Raw genomic sequence first — 27,620 nt, 5'->3', positions numbered from 1 at the left:
ATTACGGGGCCGCTTCCTTAACCGCTAGGCCACCACTGCCCTAAGTACAAACATCCCACATTTTCAAAAATTAATTTACCGATTAAATCAGACAGAACGCATCACAGAACAGACAGACATCATTTCATTTTTTTAAATCTTAATAACCCATCTGATAGATATTAATCCACAAAAATTTTAAGGACCTACAATAAAATTGTTTCTAAATAGTGCAAAGTGGCTCCCCAAAAAATTATATTTTTTCAGCCAAAACTATTAGGAATTGAGAGCTACAATTTGGGACTTTTGGGAAGTGGGTAAACCTCCTGGAATCTTTTTAGCAAATATGAGATGGTTGTATGGGAGCGTTCGGACACAGAATGACCGGATATTAATATTTAATGACATTCACAGAGGACACCTGACACTACAGAACAATGTCTCAAAAAGTCTCTAAAACCAGAGATAAAAGAACAGTACAGCTCAACATCCATTCATTTCATCATCCAGTCGATTTTACACGTTGTAGTCCTCCAACAGTCAGTCCCATTTCTGCTGGTGCCATGCTGGAAGTCTATTTGCATGGCTTTAAAGTTACAAGGTAGCAAAGCCCTTTTCGTCGGGTGACTGAGGCCACTGACCTGGTAGTTGATGTCCATGCCGGACTCCAGCAGCACCTCCACCACTGCCAGGTGGCCGTTGCGCGAGGCCAGGTGGAGGGGCGTGTGCTTCCGTGTGTTGCAGCTCAGCAGGTTGGGGTGGGCGGTCAGCAGCAGCTTCACCACCTCCAGCCGGCCGTAGAGGGCAGCCAGGTCCAGGGGCGTCTCGAACTTGTTGTTCCTCATGGTGGGGTCCGTCAGTTCCTCCAGCAACAGGCATACCACCTTGGAATGGCCATACTGCGCTGCACAGTGCAGCGGCGTTTCGTTATCATTGTTCTGATATGACAGAAAAAAAGAGAGAGATGGAGAAAGACTGAAGTAGCCTGTGAGTAACCCTGGTGGCCAATTTGCCATGAGTTTTCTCAGCGTTGTGTAATATTGGTTATTACATTAACCAATATTACGTGTTATAGACCATGTCTAGCCTGTGTTTTTCCACAATTATCAATATTGGATAAATAAATGATAAAACTAGTTCAAATGTACATGTATAGATAATCACAAGAGAAAATCTTACTGTATAAAATCAATACACTTGATTGATGTTTTACCTGCAATGTCTGGTTATGGGCATCTGCTTAATAACCAGATTATTCTGTTTTTCAACGCACAGTGAAACCTGTATTAACTGAGGGCGGGGTCCCATGCCATTAGACAGATTGCATGCAGTTAGATTGCAAATGGAAGTGAAAAGCATCATTGTTTAGCGGTTAGAAATTCCCATACCAAGTCATGCAGGGTAAAAAAATAAATAAAAGAAAAAATAAATAAATAAAAAAACCCACACACACATTCTGTCTCACACATACACACACTTGGCCTAGTTCATTATGCTGTACAGCTCAAATGTACAGTTGTTTTATGGTGCAGTGCCCTGCACAACCATTAGATGGCACAGCATGAAACCAGCACTTAATACTACAACAAGAACTCTGTCAGCAGTCATTTTGTGCCACGGGATATCACAGTGATCTCGACCCCTAATTGCAGCATTTAAAACGCAAAAAATGGCATCTGATTGCATTGTCTCCATAACGGAGGTACTTTTGTGCTGTCCAAGTACCAAAAATGTACATATTTATTTGTGTGTGAATGTTGATACACGGCTGAATTCTACTTCTGCTATAACATTAATACTGACTCTTAAAAGAAAGCACAAGAAAAAGGGGCTCCGCCCATATTGGCTCTAAGAACACTCCACCACCTCCACCTACTGGCAAGCTCGCGCAGGTAAGAACCAAAAACACACGACGCAAGAAGGATGCATGTGACTCTGTATGCAGATTCACGTTGTTTGACTGTAAATGATCTGAGTGTCTGTGTGTGTGAGTGTCTGTGCGTGTGTGTGTGAGTGTGTGTGTGTGTAATGCTGTTCCTGTCTGTTTCAGTTGAATGGCTGGTTTCTGTTTAATTGCATGTGTTAAAAAAATATATATATATATATTAAAAGCAACAGCCTTTTACGGTCCCAACTAAACAGAGCACTTCAAACACACACACACACACACACACACATCCTGCCGTGGTAGAGGAGTGGCAAGCTGTGGAAACAGGTCACAGCATGAGGCAGGGGAGAACAAAACTAAACAAAAAAAGCACCTGCCTCCAACACATCAGCCGCCAAGCCGGTCCTGCCAACACACACACACACACACACACACACAGCAGTGGCATCAATGGTCCAGAATGAACAAGAAGCGGAACTTAAAGCCTCCGCTTAGTTCAGTCGCCTTTATTCCCCTTCTGACGGTGCATTTTTCAAAGCTTTGACCGCTGCCCCGCCTCTCCTGCGCCTCGTGGGATTCTGTGGCTTTTAAAGCGCATCAGGAGTGGCCTTGTGCTGCGCCGAAGCTGCTCAGCCCCGCTCACAAAAGGTCTCTGCCGTCTCGCACCAGTGGCAAGGCCGGGATTGCATCGGGGTGATTGTGGGAGATTCCGCTACGATGGATTTATTCAGCCAGCCGCACAGTCAACAACCTCAGAGACTCCTACGCAACAGACGCCGAGATCGAGAACCACTGAATATTTTACACCTTTCCTATCAATTCATCAGCACCATCACGAAGGAGCGCCGTAAACAAACCGTAAACACCACCACTGGTGGTGTGTAGTCACTATTCTTAATACCCTGAATGTAGCACACTTGATGCACTGTACGTACTGACTGGGGTACAGTCAATAATAACTTATATTAACATCCAGGAACCAACGCAGCCTGCCAAAGGTCAGGGCCATCCATGCCTAATATAAAGAGTCTAACAGAAATTAAAATTGAACATTTGGGGTTTACACACATTTTAAATATTTTACACTGGATAAAACATTAGTGATGTACAACAAAAGACATTAATATTTTCACTAATAAACTGGAACGGGAAACAGAGAGACCCACAACAAATTTTTATACTAATCGTACTCTCCATAATAAAAATAATTACTGTCATGCACAGTTTTTTAGCAGAGTATTTCATGACAATGATCACTACATTTTGAAATAATGTACAACAATGCAGAAACAAAGCAAAAAGCATGTGCCACCTCTTGGTGGGAATCGTGTCCCCTATTATTGGTGCACTGAAGGCACATAAAGATCTTGTCCTAGAAGTTCTGGTCACACCTTAAATGGGTCAGTCCAAACCCGCCTACAGGCTCCATTCTCGGCACCACAGACCATTCAGATCTCCAAACAGATCTGGAAAAGACTTCCATTTAGTTTGCAGCTTAAAACACGTCTCCGGAGGAACTGAGCCAGTCGTTATTGAATGTTAATAAGGATAAGAGGGCCAGATATAGAAATGAAAGTGTTTAGCTGACGTCTGTTAACAGAGGACAGAGATTTGGGGCAGTAAGTGTGGTGCCTTCAAACGGGCTGCCGGTGCAGCATTCTGAGACGAGCAGAGGAGCTACCTTTAGGTGACATGTGACCTCTGCCATGTGACATGCAGTGGTGGAGAGGATGGCGATTATGTTGGCCTACGCCCTCAAGGCAGGGGGGTACAACAGCTGGACCAATCGCTCCCCCAAACACACACACACACACACACAGTCCAGCGGAGTGAGCCATGAAGCTGCGCTGTGTGAAATGACACACAGATACACAGTCCTGTAGGGTGACTCACAAGCCGATTCTGACAAGCAGAATTATTCAGTCATGAGGAAATGTGGGAGAAAACAGAAACCCATGTATACTATGTGCTCATGTCTCTGGGAGGTTATATAAATACACACAATCTTACATTTACGGCATTTATCAGACGCCCTTATCCAGAGTGACTTACAATCAGTAGTTACAGGGACAGGGACACTCAGGGTTAAGTTGTCCTGCTCAGGGACACAATGGTAGTAAGTAGGGTTTGAACATGGGTCTTCTGGTTCATAGACGAGGGTCTTACCCACAAGGCCACTACCACCCCCTACATATTAATACATATTAACAGTCACATTCATATGTTCAAAGCATTTCCTGCCGCTTTCAAAAGATCTTTTTTCTATCAGAACACGTCAGACAGAAACTACACACACAATGCAGAGTCGAAACGTCCTCACAAAAGAACAGGTTTTCAGCATATAGAAACCATAGAGACGTGAACAAAAAGGGAAAGATGATGATTCAGCCCGATATCCAACCATCAGGTGCCGAGGCTGCACCTCAAAAACAAGCTGACTACAGAACCAGCCGTCATCTTGAATAAGGCCGAACCGCGTCTCCTAATTAAACCGGAGTTCAGGGGCTGGGCTCAGTCCAAATCGCAGCAGCATGGCCACCTACTGAGCAGACAGATGGGGCATTTTCAACCAGTTCCATCAACGCCACCCTACCTGCCCATCATCAAAATTATAATGTACAGTGCAGCTCAAAAAATGGGAATATTGCAAAAATTCCCTCAAAAAGGAATCGATTCAATTAAATCAGAATCAACAGAGTAACGACTGTATAATTGAGGAGTATTTTCAAGGGTGGGAACTTCTGTGTTGTGAATTTTTGACTTGGATAATCAGCCATCAACATAAAACCAGAATATTTGCATATTAATATGCATGAACGCTTTTTTTCCCCAGAATATTTAAATTATTTTAGATAAATGTATATTTGTGTGTATGACAACAGAAGATGTTTTTGGTGTTTATGCCTGAGCCTTCATTTTAACGTCTACCATAACTAGTTACAGATGTGGCAACTTACGTGGGTTTTTTTTTTACCGGGGATGTGTGAAAACCCCACCGTTCTTTTCTTCTTTCAGACAATCTCCTCCATCCACATGTGCCATTAGGTCAGCCGCTTGCCCAATCAGACCTGACACAGTTGCCATGGCGACCCCCACCCCCGCCTCTCTGCCACTGGCGGGCAAGCACACTTACTCACCCCGACACGCGGGCAAAATTCTTCATGACGCTGATGCAAGGAGATGGGTGCACAGCGAAGCTCCTCCATTGCCGCGGAGGAGGGGCGACTGGCACAGCGCCGCCCACCGCCGCCGCAGCAACCTGACTTATTCATAACCGCACATGCATTATTCAGACCCGCGCCTAGTACTCTAATGCCACTTACCCCCCCCCCCCCCGGCCCGCCCGCCGTTCCCATGCCAGGCTGCCGTGTGCCAGTCGCTTCACGCGCGGCGCCTCGGCCGGGTACCGTGCGCTGTATGCTGCCGCCGAGCCAGGCCTCGGTGCTGGGCAAACGAGGGAGGCACTAGGTACGGTGCATTATGGGTAGACATGCATGGCACGTCACAGCGTGGACCGGTTCTGACCAGGTCCGCAACACCTCTGCCCGGCACGCAGCCCAGAACAATCTCGGAGTCTCCGGCATGTTTTATAGATGACCGTCGCCACTGCTGGAACTCCCCTCTCCTCGTCTCGGTTCTCAGTCAGGATCTAAAGCAATACGGCATACGTCTGATTAGCTCCGTTTCCTTAACTTAAGAAATGAAGTATTTAAGGGTGACCCTCAACGTTGGCACAGTAACGTGGGCTGGCGCCGGGCACAGCGATGGCTGTTGGTTATATTTAATTGGTTGTATAATGAAAGTGCAGCGATTGTCATTGTGATACACTGCAGCACAGCACACGGTGAGACAACGAAATGTGTCGTCTGCTTTTAACCATCAACCAGTGGGCAGCCATGACAGGCGCTTTGCTCAGCGGCATCTTTGCAGCTCAGGATTCGAACCCGCAACCTTCTGATTACGGGGCCGCTCCTTTAACCGTTAGGGCCACCACCGCCCATCAACCAGTTTCTCATTTGCGGCCACTGCTCGTTTCTACAAGTCCCATTTATAGCACGATATAAAATCTGGATATGAATGTAAATAATTGAGATATGATCGTTTGCATCCATAATTGGAAATATGTCATTAGGGTTCTACGTTCTAAAGACGTAATTCTCCAGTCGTGCAGAAGCGTATGCAGTGTTTCCTCGCCATGGGTCTGCAGTGTGTGGAACAGAGGGAGTGTTAATGAGTGTGTGATGTCTCTGGCAAAGCGCCGCAGTTGGACTACGAGGCGCCAACAGCCATCCAGCAGAGAGAGAGAGAGCGACACGCTCTTCCCTCGCTCTTACGGTCACTACGCCACGCTGTCTGTCCTGCAGTCTGCGTCGCCTCCGTGTTTATCCGCCTTCGTGTTCTCGTCCTTTCCCTCCCCTCGCTGGGCTGACTGATGCCGCCCGACAACGTATCCCTCTCACTTAACTCCTCCCCCAATGTGGACACACCCGAGTCAAACTCCACCCCTCCCCTTAATTCAACCAGCCATATCACTCTGAAGCCTACATCCTGAACAAACACCTCCTTCAAAAGTCTGAAGGTTGAGTCGTGGCAACTGGACTTTCTTTCTTTAAGGTAGAGACGTTTCATTCTGCGTCCAAAGAACTGCATGAAACGTCTCGACCTTAAAGAAAGAAAGTCCAGTTGCCACGCCTCAACCTTCAGACAAATTCACCTGGATGACTGGGAATCTTCACGGACGTCTCCTTCAAAACCAAGCACCTCCCCCAAGTAAATTGCTCAAGCGACAGAAGAGAAGAGCGCAGCTCAGGGGCGGAAGCGTTAGTGTCCGGCAGGAGTCCCCATCATGCACGAGCGACAGGAGGGACAGAAGAGGCGGAGCAGAGGAAGGCTGACAGGGTGGCGGCCTGGGAGTGCTGGGTACACACCTTGGCGTTAATATAGGGGTCAAACGGCCCACAGCGTTTCAACTCTTTGTGGTCTAGAGAGGTCTAGGAGGGAGGAAGAGAACATGAGACAATGTGTTCAATAGTAACACACACACACACACACACACACAGCCACTCAGTGGTTGAGCACAGTCTCAAATGGAGTCGAGTTAATGATTATGAACCAGGAAGAGATGACAGAAATGACTCAAAATGAAATGAGGGTGAGACAGTAATGAGCTGGCAGCGAATGTGAACATTGGACCAGAACCCCGGCCGAATGAATGAATGAATTTGTTTGACACCAGTTTCCTCGTATGATTATCTGTGCCGCACTCTGATGCAGCACTGCATCTCATTGTCACTTCATTTTAGGCCATTTCTACCAAAACAAAAGTAAATGAATAAAACTAGTCACAGTCTTGAACAAATGGAAATTCCGACAGTCGGCAAACCTGAACAGGAACAGAAAGTCAAAACGATTATCACATATGAGACGAGCAACAGTCACTCACTGCAGTCATCTGAAGCCATAAACAGTATTAGTGAGACTGAACCAGACGTCATGCAAGCATCACTTCCGTATCAGCCTCCGGGGGCCTAGATGCACAGGCTTGGCACAATGGGTGTATACGCAAGCACGCTATACTTTTATTTGACCCCAGATGCAGGTACCACCCAGCAACCCTCTGCTGCTCTTTTTACTGACTGTGCTCTGGTCTCGTGGCAGAAACCAATCCTTGCAGTGCACCCCCACACTCTGGGGGCTCCTACACTCATGCAAGGCACCAGGAGAAAGGAAGGCGAAAATCCAGTGTGACATGAATAAGGGTGTTTTGGTGATCGGGGCGTGGTGGTGGAGCACGTGGTCTCATTACCCTGCACTCACGCGAACAAATTGCCTAAACACGCTTGGCAAAAACACATGTAACTGTACCTGTTATAACAATATTAAACCAATCGCATTGCTCCCCACTGAGAGAAGATGTGATTGGCTAGTGTCTGCGGTGCTTATCTGCATCAATTTAATTGGCACAGTGCAGAGAAGCATCTCAAGATGGAGCGTTCACCTAAAAGCTATAAATCTTACCACAGTAAAATGTAATAAGTGTCCAAATATTTTTTGAAAGAGAGCCCATAGAGGGGAGTCTCCCAGAGCATGCCATCTTTCTTTTCTTCGCAGAGATTACAAGAGCCTGAAATAGGAAGCAGGAAAGCTGCGATGCCTCGAAATTGAATAAAAATCCTCGGAATACTCCAGGATGAAATCATGGGAGGTGCCGTGGGCAGATGACCGTGTGAAGAGTGCCCTAACAGAGCGCCCGTGGACGCATAGTTAATGAGTAGATGCCATTTAGGAAGACCGGAGTCCACTCCAGCGATGAAACCAGATCCCTGGCTCAGTACGACCAGACCTGAATGGTTTTGTGTGAGTGTGCCGAGGAGGATGACAGCGCACAGACGGCGGAGGCTGGGGCAGTCAGACCTGCTGGTTGAGTTTGGGGTGTGAGGGTCCCTGGTGGACGAGCAGCTGGACGATGCGCTCGTCCCCCTTCCATGCAGCCAGGTGCAGCGGGTAGCAGCCTTTGTTGTCGGCGATGTTGGTCAGGGCTTCGTTCCTCAGCAGCAGCTCCACCACAGCGCTGTGGAGGACAGGGGGACAGTTCAAGTTGCATCATAGTGACACTTTAACAATGAAAATTCAAAATGTGGATCAAATCAGAAGATAAAATCACACACAATAAGTTGTGGAGGTGTTCCATGAGCATTCTGTTATAATGAATAAATTAATAAATGCATTAATAAAATGTCTAGAATACTGAACAGACTTTGAAAGCAGCCAGATCCAGTTCTTTTGAATCTATTTTTTTTAACTAAAATTGTTATTATTGGTGTGTTTTTATATTTGATTTTATACCTTTGATAGTTCTGACAAAGTAATACAGATGCAGCCACTAGGCCGAAGCTCGCAGGCATGAGACCTTGTCTTCTTTTTACCATTAATCACAATACCCAAATACATTTTAATACCGATACACACCCCTACTTAAGAGCAATTATCACATAAACACTAAAAACTGAAACAAGTGACGAACCTACCTCCTCATATCATTGAATGTTATTACAGCAGGATGATTTTAAATATGCTTACGGTACACTATGTCAGAAAAATGTTCAAATCACACCAGTGCTGGACCTATCGACCTCGTTTCCAAGACGTGCAAATAATTTCATCAACAGTTTCACTCTGAAGAAGGAGAAAAGCCCCTTCTTTAGACCAAGCCTGATTCCCTGATTAGTTCTGGAAATTGTACAGACCATTTAGTCCTAAAAATACATCGACTAAACAAACACTACATAGCAAACCGAATCTCACCTGTGACCATTGAGCGCGGCGTGGTGTAGAGGGGTGTATCCCGTACTGTCCACACAGTTCACATTAGGGCCCCTCCAAATGCTGCCAGAGAGAGAAGCAAAATCTAGATTTAAGGCTGAACTAGTGGGATAGGGAACGCTAGTGCATCTAAAAAAATAAATGTACAGTACAGGCCAAATGTTTGGACACCCCTTCTCATTCAATGTGTTCATTCATAGTTTTGATGCCTTCAGTTAGAATCTACCAACGTAAATGGCCATGAAAATAAAGAAAACCCTCTAAACTTATGGCCTGTACTGTAATTAAATTCCAGATCATAACCCTTTAGCCCCAAACAAAAATTGAATTTCAGAAATTCAGACATTTATATATTAGATAGATCTAACAACATTATTAACTAATAATCAGTAAAGCAAAAAAAAAGAATGCATATAAAGAATGTAAATGTAAATTGCAGAAAAAAAAATTTTCCCCACAAATGTTTACATGGCCCTGCAGGCCCTCCACCTACCTGAAGTACTTGTTCATGTTCAATTCTGTCTATTCTGGGGTGCTTTTCGGGCAGTTTAATCTCAGTTCTGTTTTTATACATATCGAAATGTACAAATAAGGATTTGAAACCAATTTTTTCCTCCGTGTGAATAAAAAGCTTCACTCCACACCAGCTTGACCTTCAGCCTGGTTCTTCCATGAGAGCTGATTTAACGGTGACCTTTTTTTGGCTTTCTTTACAGTCTCTCCAATACAAACACTCCTTTATTGTGCTTTAGGGCGGCGTTGTTGCATGTCTGCGCCACAGACATGTTGGCAGCCTTCAGCTAGCCAACAACACGGACAACAATGGTCACGTAAAAAACAAAACAAAAAAAAAAAGAGCCGGAAAGAGCATTTCCTTTTATCCTGAGGAAAGATTAAAAAACTCTTCTTCCACAGTGTGTGTGGGAGAGTGTGTGGCCGCTGTCACAGTCTGCGGCAGAATGTGCCAGAACGCATTCCCTCGTTTGCAAAAAATAAAAATACAAAATGCACACGACAGAGGAAGAGGCAGAGGAACGAGGAAGAAGCAGAAGGCGTTTGTCTGAGGAGACAGCAAAAGGTCAAACAAGCCGTCTGCCACCCAAAAATGCATGTACTTTACACACACACACACACACACACACACACACACACACACACACACTCACACAAAGTACGCTCCCATGCTGGTTCTAAGGAAACAAGTAGTTTGAGGTGCTCGGGTTCGGGTCATTCGACTGAGATCCGGAGGAAAATGGAGAAAATGACGCCTCACCTGATAGACATGCTACTGACAACTCGGTGGCACGTACCACGGCCTCGTGGCGTCCAGAGCACGGCTTACGGCTGACCAGTATACATGAAGTAAGTGCACCACGCCCAATCACGAGTGGCCCGGCGAGGCCTCCAAATAGTTTGCATGAAATAGGCCCATGGGAGACGTATTGATTAAATATGGATCGCGCTTAAAATACTTTAACACGGCGGCGGGCGCATTAATTAAAGGGAAGATCGTCTCATTAGCGAGCGCCGCTTAATTGAGGCCGCATCAACACTGCGGGGAGTCCCGGCAAAACCCAAATCAGATCAGTCGTTGGAGATAAATACGGCGCTGTTGCGCACACACACATTGACCTGAGCAGGGCTCGCACCGCCAGCCTCCCTCGATTCCGCGAATCCGCGGCACGTGGCGTAATTAAACCGGCGGAAGGGCCGCGGTGCTCGGCGCTGCTCAAGGTCCAACGTGGCGGGACGTTCTGGGGCGAAGAGCAGGGCTGCTAGTGGTCCGTTTTAACATAATTAGCAACACATACTACACCCAGCAATTCATTTGTCATTACACAAACTATAAACTATGAAACTACGCTTCACATTTATCAAGTGAAGTCACATCTAGTTTATCATCTGAAGTCACAGCGTTTGCATCTACAAACGAACTATCTATAACAGCATAATGCAGATCTGGGTCATGGCTTCTCAAAGAAGCGGAACTGTAAATCAGAAGGTTGTGGGTTCGAATCCCGAACCGCCGAGGTGCCACTGAGGTGCCACTGTCCCCACACGCTGCTCCCCGGGCGCCTGTCATGGCCGCCCACTTCTCACCAAGGGTGATGGTTAAATGCCAAGGACACATTTGGTCGCGTCACCGTGTGCTGTGCTGCAGTGTTTCACAATGACAATCACTTCACTTTAACTAGGAAAAACCATCTATACATAGACACACACACGCCTACTGCCAATCTAGAGTCATCTAGAAAAATGTGTCCTCATCACTTTGGCGAGCAACGGAAAGGAAGCAACGTACGCAGAACCACAAGACGAACGCTACATGCACTAGTTGTGGTTGTAAATGTAGAAAAACATTCATCGTGCAGTCTTACGGGAACAATGTACTTCATTATACGTTCATGTGTCAAATAGATTCCAATGACTTTTCCAGAACTTTACACATTCATTTCATATTCCAATGCCTGAAAAATTCTCTTTTAAAATTCCAGTCTTTTAAATGTAAAAAGTAAAGTGAAGTGATTTTCACGTGTGATACACAGCAGCACACAGTGAAATTTGACCTCTGCATTTAACCCATCACCCTGAGTGAGCAGTGGGCAGCCATGACAGGCGCCCGGGGAGCAGTGTGTGGGGACGGTGCTTTGCTCAGTGGCACCTCAGTGGCACCTTGGCAGATCGGGATTCGAACCGACAACCTTCTGATTACGGGCCCACTTCCACCACTGCCCCAATGACCGTAGGAACCGCTAGGCCACCACTGCCCCTAACGACCATGAGAGAGACACTTAAGCCTGACTGTCCCTCTAACAACTGGTTTTAAGGCGCTCTGGATAGGGGCATCTGATAAACGCTTGGGCCGGGGGCCCTCTAAAAAAGATTTCCTGCACCAAAGTACATTTTCAACCCTTGGGTTTCAACCCTCCATCTTTGAAACCACACAGGCCCCACTGCTTACTCGTACAGGCACGTCACACCTCAGCATGCGCCATGCAATCTTCATTACCCTGATGAGCCGCCATTGTGTGACTTTGCACTTCAGCCTGCAATTATGCTGAAAGGCCAATCACATTTAATAAGCGTTGCTCAGCGCGGGGAGGCACAAAAGGACTAGAACCGAGGTTCCACCGACTCACAAGGCAAGAAACCTGAGGGTTGTCCAAACAGAAGAAAAACACTCCCCACGGCCGTCGGCCCTTCACCCCAACGATGGCCTGGACGCCCTACAAGAGCTCTCTTCCCACAATGCACGGCTGTGCTAAGCTCGTCCGGCACAAAGGCTGAATGGATCCGCCCAGTTTTCCTCTTCGTGCTCAATAAAAACATCGCAGCTCAAATCAAATAATAAAAAAAGAATAAAATAATAAAAAAAGAAGGGGTTTTATCAGATGCATCCTGACAGAGACCCTCCTTACGTAAGATAAAGTGCAGAGCAGATAAAGTGTGTAAATGTAGAATTGGTTTGATAGGAAAACCGTTATTATATATTCCAACACACAAATTCATGTCTCACGGCTAGAACAGTCCCCTAAAGTGATTGAGAAATTGAGGAAACCAAAACGCAAACTTGTCCTGCTGTCAAAGACTATTGGGACTAACTAATATTTTATATCTCTCTCTCTCTAATACAGAACCTGAGGTTAATTCTCAAGAGAAACGGGTCGCCATCAGTCAGGGCCAGAAGATGATTGACAGCCTGCCAGGGTGAATTGCAGAGGTCTTGTGGGATTTAAAAAAAAAAAGAGCAAACACTGCAAAGATTATTAGTCAGTTTCTTTGTTTTTTTTGTGACCTCTGATGTCCACGGAGACCAGGGTCTCCTGCGAAACAACCTGACGTGCCTCCATCTCAAGGGCATGAGTCACAGGCGCTTCGATCCTCTTATGGAGACTCCGAGATGACTGGACAAAGAGGAGCTTTGAGGGACGACGTGGAACGGGATGGGGGCACGCAGAGCGGAATAGAGCATGGGAACAGATTAAAAAAATTCCACCGTGAAAGGCAAAGCTAATCCTTAATTTCCCCGAGGGGGTATCAGCACGACGAAGCTGGGGGTCTGAATGAGATTCTCGCCCCGAAATGTGTGGTCACCCAAAATGTCCCTTCTGTCCCACTTCCCACCAAAAAATACATCGTATATTTTCCCCAACAATCCTCCTCCAACCTTATTAAAAGACGTCTGAAAGTGGTCATTATGGTCGGGTCCTGTACTCTCTGTCTGTCTGGATCAGAGGAAGAACAGCAATCTTGACTGAAAGGAAGAGTCTTCAGTCGTGTTTGAAGAGCGACCAGAATTTCCCAGGCTGCCATGGCACCAAATGTCCGGCCACACACAGCAGACGACCTGGTGTGAGGACTCGTCTTCCGAGGGTGTGTGGATGAATGTGGGGTGCTGAGCAGGTTTATTTGATAAATCAGGGCTTCAAATGATTAAATATCTTCCTCTTTAAAAAAAAAAAAAAAAAAAAAAAAAAAAAAATATCTGAGGTCATGTCTTACAAATTATAGTGATTTTCTGACAATTACATTACTTTTCAAATCTGGGATTGTAAGAGGTATCTTCAGCCAGCTCTGTACAGAGAGGGAATTCCAAGAAAAACACAGCGACCCTCACAAAGAGAAACACACACGGACGACCCTGATGAACTGTATTTGGCCTTTCTACAGAAGCCACGAGCCAATTCCCACCACATTCCCAGGATCATTTTCCGAATAGTTCTGACCAAAAGATGACTGTCCCTCTTCTGTAGGCTTAAGTCAACAGAAATAAAAAAAAAGTGAAGTGATTGTCACATGTGATACACGGCAGCACAGCACACGGTGCACACAGTGAAATTTGTCCTCTGCATTTAACCATCACCCTGAGTGAGCAGTGGGCAGCCATGACAGGCGCCCGGGGAGCAGTGTGTGGGGACGGTGCTTTGCTCAGTGGCACCTCAGTGGCACCTGGGCGGACCGGGATTCGAACCGGCAACCTTCTGATTACGGGGCCGCTTCCTTGACTGCTAGGCCACCACTGCCCCTATCTGTGAAGCCCCGATAACATCACAAACATACCGCAATGTTTGCCCTCAGACAGAGAGCTCGTGGCCGGGCCCCGCGGCACTGTGCCCGCTGCCCAGTGGTGCCCTGCCAGGGCGGCTCGGGTTTAATTAAGCGCGCGCTGAGCAGATGGCTCGCTGGCGAGCCGCGGCTCGGCGGGAAAGTGGCATCACTTCCACGTTGCATCACAAGTGTACCTGCCAATACGCTCTCCCAGATTACCGTCAGATCCGTTTAACAAGCTTAAAGGGATAGGAAGGCTTCCATTAGACACGTGCCAATAACCGTAACTGGCAACATGACACTAGAAGGGGTAAATCAAATTATAAAATGGTTTAATTTGGTGTTGGCGATGGCATTACATCAGGACTTTAACGGTATATTGAAATGTTTATTATATTTACAGCATTTATCACATAATAACACACAAGCACACAATAAGATTACTACACAATTAACTTGCTTGCTGTTATGTTACAAAACTAGGATTTACAGTTGAGGCCAAAGTTATGTGTCCCCCTCACGAAATTGACAACTAACAGCGTTTATTATACTGGAAACAAATACTCTATAAATAACAATGTCCACTAAGTTTCATTACGATATTTTACTGTTACGTCGGCTTGAAACAAGACATCCACAGAACATTCGTACAGCAATCGTACAGAACACTGCCACGGTCAGCAGTTGTAGACACTGTGAATGGCTTGATGACACCTTTCCCTGAGCCTCTACTATCTTCTTTCTGAGCTCCAGACTGATTTCTTCTTTCGTCTTTGGCCTGGTCTACAGCCAGAATTACACCACGACAAGGTCACATTTTAGCTTGAACATGCGTGAGAAATGAGCCCAGTCTTCCGCAAATTAAGACTCAACCAAATATGAAAGAGGGCTAGGACCCAGGATGCATCTTTAGTTCTTATTATTTAGCAGCATGTTTGCAGTGTCTTCACCGAGGCAGGATAGAGCCGCTGTTTTTCATGTGTTCAACGTATTGGACCAAAAAAACAAAAAAAAAAAAAGTCAGTCTCTGGCCAAGAAACAAAACCAGATGGAGAAAAAGCAACAGATCAGGGGTCTCATTTATAAAACCTTGCTTAGAACTCATACTAAAAATGGATGTACGATCAAAAGACGAAAATGATGTAGGCGAAGAAAATGTCAGATTTATGAAAACATGCGCACACAATGTACGCTCTACATACGGCACCCTACCTGGGATTTTTCACACGAAGACTTGCACGTAGAAATGTTTCTGAAACTGACATAGATGTTCTTGCGGCTGAAGTGGAAAGTCGAAAAAATATGTTTGGTCGTCACAATAGTGGGACCCGGCCCGACCCGACAAGCCCAGCTACGAGCGCTACGAGACGGAAGGTGTGCATACCCTGTGGGATTTTTCCTGGTCGTTTCATGCCGTGGGGTGAACACGCGGCTCAAACCGCAGTAATAAAATGCATGCAAAAAAAACGAAAAAAAAAAAAAAACCCCTCATGATTTATGTGCATACACGGTCCAGTCCTATGTAACCTGACTGCTCACACGACACGACCGATATGAACACATCCGAACACACATGGCCAAAATTTTATTCGATTTTAGCACTATAAATAACGTTTCTCCCTGCTGTTCCACTCATGATAAGCAGGCGAGAACACGTCACAGCGGAACGAGCCGAGCTTCCATGTTCTGCTACTTGGACTTGAACAGTTCAGCGGTCGCACATGCGCAGTGAGGACCAACCACGCGACGGGTGACAAATCTCAAACAGGGAGGGGTGAATCGGTGTACATACATCACGTACACCGTACGACGCATGGCGCACGACCAAGCTGCGATTTGGGATTAATGCAGCACCAACCACAAAAAAAAAAAAAATGTACAAGTAACTATAGCCCATAAGTTCATGTTTGCCGACCAGTTATTTACCGCGAGAGCTTGACCTGAACAGAGCCGGAAAGTCGAACAGGTGTTACACCACATTCCCGCACAGCCCTCCATGTGCTCGCCAGAGGTAGCCCGACTGCCATTAGGTACCAAGATGAGACCCTCAGACCCCTTGTGAGACCATATGCTGGTGTGGTTGGCCCTGGGTTCCTCCTAAAACAATGTGGCTGACCTCATGTGGATGGAGTGTGTCCGCAGTTCCTGCAAGATGAAGGCACTGATGCTATTGACTGGCCCGCCCGTTCTTCAGACCTAAATCCAACTAGGATATCATGTCTTGGTCCATCAACCAATGTCACGTTGCACCACAGACTGTCCAGGAGTTGGACGATGCTTTAGCCCAGGTCTGAGAGGAGATTCCTCAGGAGTCCATCCACCACCTCATCAGGCATTGCAGGGAGGTCATACAGACACGTGGAGGCCACACACACTACTGAGCCTCATTTTGACTTGTTTTAAGGACATTACATGAAAGTTAGATGAGCCTGCAGTGCGTTATTCCACTTTAATTTTGAGTGTGACACCAAAACCAGACCTCTATGGGTTGATAAATTTGATTTCTATCAATAATCTTTGTGTGATTTTGTTGAGCCATGTAAAGTATTTAATAAGAATATTTCATTAATTCATGTCTTATTTATTTTTTTGCAGTGGGCAGCCATGACAGGCACCCGGGGAGCAGCGTGTGGGGATGGTGGTTTGCTCAGTGGCACCTTGGCGGATCGGGATTTGAACCGGCAACCTTCTGATTACGGGGCCGCTTCCTTAACCGCTACGCCACCACTGCCCCTAATTTGGAGTGCCGGCTGCTCAGTGTCATGCTAGCCGCTAGGCCACTACGGCCCCATTTTTGTGTTCCCCTTGGTTTTTGAGCTGTGTATTTATACCTGACGCGTTTTTACCAAGCACATGGACCAGAAATGATCAACCAGAAATAAGACGGAGGAAATCATCTAAAATGCGCCAAATACATCAAAACAGCACCTCTGGGGTCACGAGATACGACACAGAAAATGGCGTAACATGGGCGGAGCATTACAGTTCATACAGTATTTTTACATGTCAGCTGCACAGATTAAAAGTGTAGATTAATATTTAATTCAAATTATGTTTTACTTATATATTCACTATTATAAATATGTAACTTATATATTCACTATTATAAATATGTAAAAAAATGCTATTAAATATAAGGTGTATTATTCACTGGCACAAGGAATTGTTATATTTGCACTAATACCACGTTTTTGCTCACACTCTACACCACCGTTCACATGTCTCCCGAAAAAATGTCCACATGCATGTGTCAGAGTTCGCACAAATATGCACATTTTGTAGTTAAGTTTTTCCCTATAGATTCTAACGTAAGCGTATGAAGAGGCGTACACATCCTTTAGGTTCAGTTGAGCACGTACGCAATGGTTGTAAATGAGATCCCAGATGTCTAAAAAAAAAAAAAAAAAAAAAACTAAGCAGTCGTCAGCACACAGATTTCACAGAAAAGCATATTAAAACCTATTATATGTCTGCCTACCTATTCATATATGCTGCACCACCCCAGAATCAACATGCACTTTAAACCATGATGGCGCCTCCTTTTTATTTCAGCAGCATTCTGTACCATTCTGTGCACGAGGTGGAAATATTACAGAGCTCAGACGCCTGCTAGTTAAGTTCAGTTCGAAAATCCTCGGAACCATCCTGGGGTGTCGCTGGGGTGTCGAATTAGCATATTAGAATATAATTTTGATTATGGGAATAATGTCCTCCTGAAACATTCATGAGCTGATCCAAGAACCAAAGCCCACTGTGGATGAACGGAACCTAGAAATGAAGAGAAAGAGCATGACCCCCGGAGCTGACCATAGGCCAAAATGGCTGGAATAGCTACTCACTACGTCGCGGTAACCAGACAGAGCAACTCGGGCTTCGGTGTCTCGCTCGAGGACACGGCGCGGGCAAGTGGGGTTTGTGGTTCCAATATGCTATTGTGCAAGAAGATTTCAGGCTGTTTTAAAGGGGGGGGGGGGGGGGGGGGGGGGGGACACCAAAAAAAAAACCCCACTAGCACCTAATAAAGTGCCCGGGAAACTTAGACACGAATGACTCGTATGAACCGAACTCTGAGGACACGCCTGAAGCCATTCCCAGCAACGCAGCGGCTCCATTTTGGTTAGACGGCTTCCTGCATGCCGTACGAAGGAGCACAATTCTGCCAGAGACGCCACAATCCCCACAAAGCCAGCCGGGCGTTTCCGGACAGGCCGAAAGCAACCGCAACCGCACAGGAAAGGCGGTGGGACCCGAGGCCGGGCGGCGAGGCGTGCGCGGCCCACAGAAAGGAGGAAGCGGTTCGGTATCTCAGCGGGCCAGAGGGCGATGCGCCGACCACGCGGAGTTTCGTATTAAGAGTCTGCCGAGGAAGAACAACTGCGAGCGAACGCAGAGTCTCTTTAAAGTGAAAGCAACGCAGTAATGGACCTCGTTCACGAATCGCAGCGAGTGAACCGGAGTGGCGGGGGGGCCGTGGGATGAAGACCCCACCGCCGGCAAACACGAGGACAACACTGAAGACACACTGAAGACGGCGCTGCACCTCAAAAACCCTGAGAAAGACCTGGCACGTGAAGACCTTTTAATTCTGCGTAAGATGTGACAGACCAGACACGTGTCACCACCACTCTGCCCTACTATAAATCTTTACTTATCTATAGCAGTGCTTCACGGGACCGTGTAGTGGCCCTCAATTTCATAAAAAACTATTTTTTTTAAACATTTGAGGCTCATTTTTGGTGCAAATGTTCTTCCACTCCTCTGTGTGTGGAATTATTTCGAGGGTGTAATTATTTACACTCTTATACAAGCTGTACGCTGAACACTTCACATTGATTCAGAGTGGAAAGACGTAATAAAATATCAGCATAAAATGACGGCAGTCTGAGACAGGGCAATGACACCAATATATATATATATATATATATATATATATATATATATATATATATATATATATATATATATATATATATAATTTTTTTTTTTTGTTATAAGTATATGTAAAGATTATCTACAAAACACTGTTGCCAGGTGATAAAATCAGAACGATAGTTATGAGCAACATATCTCAGATACAACAGTAATGCTGCTGAGGAGGAAAAATACCTCTACAGCAAAGCATCCAATGCAAACCTGGCTCAGCCTGGTTAATATTTGATTCCAGTACGTCACTAAAGGAAACATTGTGGTCCTCAGCCATTTCGATTTATTGCACAGACACAAATTTTGTCATTAGACCTGTGTGGCACCATGAGAGAGAGAAAAAAAAACACCACCATCCATCTTTCACAAACAAGCACCACATCCACTCACATCATAGGTTGTTGGAGTAGCACTGGGTAGTACCTAAAGTGCAACACCTACCAATAACATAGAATTTGAGAAAATAAATAAAGAAAATATTTCTTTTCATTTTATACCAGAGATACTGAACTGAAGGCTGGGCTCTCACATCTCTCTAAACATATTAAAGATATCTAATATGGGGAAAGGTCTGCAGATGGAAACCAATACAGTATTCTGGAGTATCTCTTTATACACTATACAGTCCAGGCCAAAAGTTTGGACACACCTTCTCATTCAATGTGTTTTCTTTATTTTCATGACCATTTACGTTGGTAGATTCTCACTGAAGGCATCAAAACTATGAATGAACACATGTGGAGTTATGTACTTAACAAAAAGTGGAGACCTGGCCTCCACAGTCACCGGACCTGAACCCAATCCAGATGGTTTGGGGTGAGCTGGACCGCAGAGTGAAGGCAAAGTGCTAAACACCTCTGGGAACTCCTTCAAGGCTGTTGGAAAACCATTTCAGGTGACGACCTCTTGAAGCTCATCGAGAGAATGCCAAGAGTGTGCAAAGCAGTAATCAGAGCAAAGAAACTAGAATATAAAACATGTTTTCACTTATTTCACCTTTTTTTGTTAAGTACATAACTCCACATGTGTTCATTCATAGTTTTGATGCCTTCAGTGAGAATCTACCAACGTAAATGGTCATGAAAATAAAGAATACAGCCCTGGCCGGGACCTCCTGTGGACGTCCTGGGCTCCCGCCCCCCGGATGTGGAAGCACCGGTACGGTGCAGCTATTCCTGTCAGCCTGGTTTAACCAACATCAGAAAGAAAAGCCGAATAACCGCTAGCGGCCAGCAAGGGTTACGGGAAAATACGGTTAAAAACGAGTGTGTTGTTTTGATTTGGAGTGCGGCCTCGAGCCGAACGGCAGCCGTACTGCGACAGACATTCCAGGCCGCGCTCCCCGTCCCTCCGGCACAGAGCAAGTCCCGACACGAACTCCATTCTTTTACCAAAGCTGAAGGGCGGGAATACGCTCGTCTCAGGAGATCCACACAGAGTTTACCTCCTTCCTTCCAGATCCGCTGGATCCACTGGAGGAGCAGGGCAATAACGCTCAACTCGACCTTATGGATTTAGTTAATTTAATCCACTTTGCTGGATCGAACGGCTCACGTGCGATACGCAAATAAAAAAATTATTAAAAAAACGGACCAAATGAATAAATAAAAGGGGACGCGCCAATTCACCGCCGCGCCGAAGCCGTATCGACATTTTCATTACCCCGCCTCACACTACATCAAACGCCACAGACAATAGCGCCGGTCCCCAGGGCCACTCTGCGGTAAACGCAGACGCCAATATCCGGCCTGGCGGATTAGAACGGACGGGGATTTATATCCGAACACCGGCCCGTCTCGTCATTATCTCCGCACGTGACGCGGCGGGGACTGAGGGAGCGCGAGAGGAAGAGGAGGAAGAGGAGGCGGAGACGAACGCACGACAACCTGGAATTGGATTTTCGATTTTAGGGGCCTTAATGTAATTAGTTGAAGAACGGCGCGGCCGTAATGCATCAACTCCGGGCCTCGGACTCCAGGCGGAGAGCTGATCTGGTGGAGCAGGTTCCTCACGCTCAGAACCAGCAACGGACCCCTTCCAGCGCCGGGGGCGTGTTGTAAAAACGCGGGGTTGTGGGTAGGAGATGCATGTGGCCGTGTTGTTATGATGGTAGTGACCTAGCGGGTAACACACACGACTATGAACCAAGAAGACTCAGGTTCAAACCCCACTTACTACCATCGTGTCCCTGAGCAAGACACTTAACCCCGAGTGTGTCCAGGGGGGGGACTGTCCCTGTAACTACTGATTGGAAGTTGCCCTGGATAAGGGCGTCTGGTAAATGCCGTAAATGTAAATAAACTGCAACCATGGCCAGGTCCAAACAGCCCGCAGGACGAGACGAGGGACGGTTCGTCCCCACGCTGCCCAGCACCGGCTCGTCACAGTGTGACACAGAAAAGGGGAACACCGCGGCCCCACATCAGGCCAGCCTCCTGCTCGGGTCATCAGAGGTCACGGCAGATCTGGAACTTTCTGCTGGTCGCGGGGGTCCGCGCCCCGGTGAAGGGGCGGGACCGTACCCCGTTTCCCGGCGGGTTCTCCCACCTCACCAGCTACCCGGGTAACACAAAAAAAGAGACAGAACGTCGTTACCCACAATAAAACCCACACACCGCTGCACCGTAATCGAACAAAGAAAGCAGCGTCGAGCGCGCAGAGCAACCAAATAAAAATAATAATATTAATAATAATAACAATAGTACGTACTTGCAGCACCGCATATTGATCGTGATCAGGACCCTACATAGAAACCTTGAGGTTGAAGATTTGCTGATAAAATGTGAGTGTTATTGTGATTTTTTTTTTACTCTGCTGTAGTAATTATGATATTTATTGCGACCGTGGGGATTATAGGATTCGCCGTGAACGCACGTCGCGGTTGTTGTCGTGTTAATTACCTGAGTAAAGTGGACAGGCCGCCCGCTCCTACCGCAGATCCTCCACCGACCCCCGCCGACTGGCGCTTCCCCGACAAAAGCTTCTCCACGGCGGCGATGTTCCCGGTGCGCGCCGCCTCCAGGAGCTCCTGCTCCTTCCCCATCTCGGCTCGAGCAGCGGGGGCGGGATGGGGGATCGGGAACCGGGTCCGCTGCTAGAATCCTCGCTGAATAAAGGGCGGGCAGCAGATCCGACGGAGGCGAGCTGGACCGGCGCCGACTCCAGCTGCGGCTTCGGGGGGGAAAGTTTCCTCCGGAGCCGCCGGGACAAACTTCCTCCGACCGCGGGGGACACGTCACTTCCTACACCCAGACATTTCGGCGTGACGTCGCGGTGGCTTGTCGCCCGGTTTATTACGCAAAAACGAGGATCAAATACGACAGATTGTTACGAGATGAGCAACTCGGCCGCCTCGCAGCGCGAAGAAAACACGAAACTCGCAACAGACTGCAGCGTTATAAGCGCAACACTGATCCATAGTAACTAAAAGCATTTCTACCTTAAGAGACGTGTTTTTTATAGGTGATCTCTATTTTTCGCACTTAAACAAAACAATTGAGGATTTTATGAGACAAACATGGTTCGACAATAAAGCATCACGTATAAAAAGGAGGACAGCGGACTGGTTTCTCGCTACGACTGGTTTGTAGTAGACGCGTTTAAATTTGTGGACATACCGCGTCAATAAAGTTCCTCAATAAAGTTCATTCAAACCGGAAGCGGAAGTGCCGCAGCGGCGAGACGCGGGGGCCGAAACAATTCCAGCACACGGTAAACCGCGCGTGCTTTCGGATTGTTGTTGTTATTAATCTTTACATTATTACGTTCCGAATTGCCTCGATGACGCCTTTTACACTGACCACGTCGCCGACATGTGATGTGTGTGTGTGTCTGTGTGTCTGTGTGTGTCAGAAGGACAGGTTCAAAGTTGCCGGAGCCTGTTGATGTGTTAAAGAACAGAACTGGTGGTTTTTAGGAAACGAAGCTAAATTTGGACCGCAGCGTGTCATTTCACAACCAGCTCTTTACAAAAGAAAGACACAATCTGTCATTGGTGTGGCGTTATAATAAGACGACAGCAGCGAGGCCGATAAGAGATAAGATGGTCCTTTATTAGTCCCACAAGTGGCAAATTTACACAAAAAAAGAAGAAAATGAGAAAGGAAACTCAGAAATGAGCAGAGCGCCGGAAGTGGTTGTTATAATGCAGAAATACGTGTGAATCGTGTGTAAGAGGGCCTTCACAGCAGACTGTGGCTCTTCCCTGCACTTCTGTAAAGAGCCCAGAAGTGCAGAATGTGGGGCTTCTGTTCAGTTTTACTGCAGCTCTTCAACTACCACTACCAATTGAATCCACTTAGCCAAGGAGCCCAGATCTTTTTTTTTTTTTTTTTTTAAGTAGCTCTAAGTGTCCTCCAACACCGACTTGGTGGGCATTTCAGCTGTCGTATCTCACTTTATGAAGTTGTTATAGCAGTATAACCATAAGGACTCTTTTGCACAAAGCTGCTGAGAGAGCACTGTGTGGAAATGGCTGACCCGGTCCGTATTAAGAAGGAGTCGGGCTCGGAAGCAGGACCGACCCAGGAAGAGCCTCAGCAGGGTGAGGTGCCGGACAGAGCGTCTGCTGCCAGTAAGCCCCCTGCAGATTCCACTTCGCAGGAGCCACTGAAAGACGAGGACAAGGTTAGTTGGCCTGTTAAAGTTTAAACTGTGAACATTGACATGAAGTCTGTAGTATTAAGTTTAATATTCTCTTGAAGGGTGTGGTTAAGGAGTCTGTAGCAGGAGAGGATGAAGACGAAGGTTCTTCTGGTCTCAATGCACAAGCCAAGAAAATGAAATTGGAGGCAGATAAGAAAAAAGAGAGAAAACAAAAAGTTGATGAAGATGAAATCCAGAAGATGCAGTAAGTACAGATGTCATCAGTTTAAAAAAAAAAAAAAAAAGACAGAATTGCTCATGTTTTGCTCCTCTTCAGGGTTTTGGTATCTTCTTTCTCTGAAGAACAGCTGAATCGTTACGAGATGTACCGACGCTCCGCCTTTCCCAAAGCTGCTATCAAAAGAGTAAGACACCAAAGTATAGTGAGTTCATGTGACCAGGGTTTGCAGCAGCTCAGGTCTTCATCGTAATTCTCCTTTCAGCTCATACAGTCAATCACTGGAACGTCAGTGTCTCAGAACGTGGTCATCGCCATGTCTGGCATTTCAAAGGTCTTCGCTGGGGAGATAGTGGAGGAAGGTGAGTCAAAAAAATATATTTTAATACTCATCATGGCCTTAGATGTTCCTTGGCACAGGTTCCATTGTCATCCACGAACATTTTTGCATTGCATAATGATGCTGTGTGAATGTGACACTGTGGTTAGCAGCTACCTTCTGCTTTCTTTCTTCCATTTGGAGATTTTAGTGGAAATGTACATTTTCCATCCATATAAATCCAAATGACAAATTATGTATGACAATTACTTGCATGTTGATATATATTTTATAATCCTTGGCCAGTTAATGTTTTCAGCATTTAGCAGCAGAGTGGATTATGTAAATCAAGTGTGTTGACGGAAAAAAAAAAGGTCTGGAATACATCCTAAAAATGAAAGAATGTTGTTCTTGCAGCTCTGGACGTGTGTGAGAAGTGGGGGGAAACGCCTCCTCTGCAGCCCAAACATATGAGGGAGGCTGTGAGACGGCTGAAGAACCGAGATCAGATTCCCAACACAAAGTACAAACGCACCCAGTTCCACTGAAGTTGCACTGGGCCACAAGGAACCACTGCAACAACTGAGGAATGGAACTGTGCTTCAAAAAAAAAAAAAAAAAAAAACTACCCACTCAACCGCAACATAAAATGTTAAATACTGTGGGGGGGGGTGTACAGTTTTACAGCATCTATTCTTTGTGAGAATATTTCTTCATTTAAGTATCTTCATCTTTATTGTAAAGTTATGGTATTCTATTAAACTTTCCTTTTTTATTTCCGTCCAAATCTAATTTTCTTTGGGGACATTGTCCATTGGAAGATTTCATACAGCATCACAGATTCACTGCATCCTTTCCAGTAACTTTTGTGAATTAACTTCCAACCCCCGAAGCACCTTTTAAACCTGTAAAGTGATTGGCAGTGCGCTTAAGACAAAACTGGTCTTTCTTGTTCAACCACCAATTGCCATTGTGGTTAAGTAATGCGGAGACAACGAAATGCTAAAATCGGTTATTTACATTAATTTAAAGTATTTCTAATGTTTTCTTTAAAAACAAGCAGCACATTCGTCTGCCTTACAGGTTCCCCTTACCCGCATACAGAATAATTAGCATAATAAGAACCTGGATTTATTTTACAGAATATGCCCAGAGAAATATTGGTATGGACTTGGTTGAATTGTTATACGACGACACCATGCGTTTGGAGTTATGTGCAGCGTGTGAATAAGAAATGACAGACCGAGACACCACATCAAGGTAGAAAGTCGTTTTTTTTTTTTTTTTTATTTCTTTCTTAATTCATTGTGTATTTAACACTGCAGTGGTTCACAGAACCATCTGAAGTGTGCAAGGTGGTAAGAGTACAAAATCAGGAATCTGGAAGCAATGAGCCCTGCAGCCCTTGACTCTTCATCTGGAGAACTGTGAGCTTGATCAGATGAGAGGAGCCCAATGTGCAGGGCTGCAGACAGGACTGGGGTCAGACCGGCCTGATCTAGCAGATTGGTGACCGAAACACAACACTCGGGAGAGAGCAAGCTCACTGGACGTCCATCTTCTACAGCCAGGAGGACTTCAAGTTTCAGGCCTCGAATAGTGCATTGTAATAAGAAAACGTAAACCACTTAAATGCACATCACAACAACTGAATTAGACATCCCGTTCCCTGTACAGACCCTTGGAGTAGATTCTTTAAGCACTGTTTGTAACCTTGAAAACTTGGGATATGCACACACACAATTCATGCAAAAAAATCTTGGAAGAAGTATGCAATTAAAAGGATATTTAAAATTCAGTACCACCGCAACCAAGTAGGTTCCCCCACATATCCAGGGCTGGAAGCTGTTGTACCTTTTAGACACTGGTTGTCTCTGACTAACAAAAAAAATCAACGAGAGAGTTAGACACTAACACTAGAAAAATATTAATAAACTAGAGTAGCTAGTGTTTTCTTTGTAACAATATCATCTCAGAGGTTCACCAACACCAATAGAAAGCCTGAGAAACGCATAATGCATGCATACAGCTTGAGCACCAAAAGTACATTGTTGGCCAGAATAGAAACAAAACCTTCTGAAATATTGGATTACTCACATTAATAAAAAAAACTCAGAATTTTGGAATACTTGTTACTTAGAATTTAGAGAGTAGGGTCATCTCATATTTGGGCCAATATAATATTGAATAATTTTTTCAAATGAACAGTTCATTATCTCATACCAGATTTCAAATAGTGAGGAAAAAAACAAAAAAAAAGGGACCAATCCCATTGGATCAATTTTGAACCTAGGATCGGGGGAAGATGTTTCACATTTTTGATACAGTTGGAGATTATGTGCAAAACCGGCCTTCTAAAAAACACCCAGGCATAAATAATGATTTTTTTTTTTTTTAATTGTGTGCAAGACACCGTACGGCAGAAACTAAATACGGAAACAGGTTCTTCAGTTCAAAAATATTTGGCATTAAAAACCAAGTGCTTGTCTCGTGGCACTCTGTCCTACTTCTTCCCGCTGACAGTCTCCTGTGCAAATTATATGTATATTTCACCAGTACAAATGCCTTAGGATGTGTTTGCTGAAATCTGCTACATAATGTGCATAAGGTGGAAGATGTTTGATTGATAAGGTTCTAATAAATGAGTTGAAAAGGCTAAAATTAGGCAGGAGGAAAGACCTGCCCTTCTTTGTTAGCGTTGGCCCAATAACAGCGAAGGCAAATGAAAATGAGAGGGTTCACTGATGAAGTACCCTCTGACAACTATACTGCTTTTCAGTGTTTACCACAAGAATAAAAAATAGATAAAATAAAATTGGCCACATCGTGTCCTGACAGACCAACGTACACAAAGTTGCAACAACAGAAGGTGTGTATCGATTTTTTGCCACAATTTGGCAACAATACTGACTTAAGTAAAGTGTCCTTGACTCTGTGGGTGTGGCGTCGGGGCTCTTGGAAAATGCATCTGAAAACCATCAGTGACATAAGTGGGCTGACTAGTTCCTTCATTGTGTTCCCACAATTTTCTGGCTGAAGTAAACACTTTTAAATTATCCACCAGGATGACAAAAAAAGAAAATCTTTTTGCAGCCTCCAAAACCCCCAAAAGATCCGGCCCCTGAATTGAGACATTGCCAGACATAACACTGTAGTAACACCCAGCATCTTGCTCAGCAATCTGCTCTGAGTCAAAGTGCTTATTTTCACATGGTGATCTCCAGACTACCTTCCTGGTCCTACACTAATCTAAATAGCAGCTAGTGGTAACAGATGTGTACACCCGAGCTTTTTAACCAGAGCTACGGCCACAACCT

At 45.6% G+C, this 27,620-nt stretch overlaps 2 protein-coding genes across 2 annotated transcripts in view; one reads left to right on the top strand and one right to left on the bottom strand.

Moving 5' to 3' along the window:
* anks1aa (ankyrin repeat and sterile alpha motif domain containing 1Aa) overlaps positions 1–22,783 on the bottom strand; it is a 73,009-nt gene extending 50,226 nt beyond the window's left edge. The window contains exons 1-4 of the mRNA XM_028993419.1: positions 22,063–22,783; positions 9,173–9,253; positions 8,282–8,438; positions 621–917 (exon numbers count right to left, since the gene is read on the bottom strand). Of these exons, the coding sequence (XP_028849252.1) occupies positions 621–917; positions 8,282–8,438; positions 9,173–9,253; positions 22,063–22,205 (678 nt within the window). The 5' untranslated portion in view covers positions 22,206–22,783. The remainder of the gene's footprint in view (positions 1–620; positions 918–8,281; positions 8,439–9,172; positions 9,254–22,062) is intronic.
* On the top strand, positions 22,726–25,078 carry taf11 (TAF11 RNA polymerase II, TATA box binding protein (TBP)-associated factor). The gene is made up of 6 exons (XM_028992593.1): positions 22,726–22,873; positions 23,609–23,788; positions 23,866–24,011; positions 24,084–24,171; positions 24,250–24,346; positions 24,721–25,078. The coding sequence occupies exons 2-6, from the start codon at positions 23,633–23,635 to the stop codon at positions 24,849–24,851; spliced, it is 618 nt and encodes a 205-aa protein (XP_028848426.1). The 5' UTR covers positions 22,726–22,873; positions 23,609–23,632; the 3' UTR covers positions 24,852–25,078.
* Positions 25,079–27,620: the final 2,542 nt, after the last annotated feature.

The sequence above is a fragment of the Denticeps clupeoides genome, chromosome 10, assembly GCF_900700375.1.
Source record: "Denticeps clupeoides chromosome 10, fDenClu1.1, whole genome shotgun sequence".
Lineage (NCBI taxonomy): Eukaryota > Metazoa > Chordata > Actinopteri > Clupeiformes > Denticipitidae > Denticeps > Denticeps clupeoides.
The sequence above is the reverse complement of the archived record's forward strand: the minus strand, read 5'-3'. Positions and strand labels throughout refer to the sequence as shown.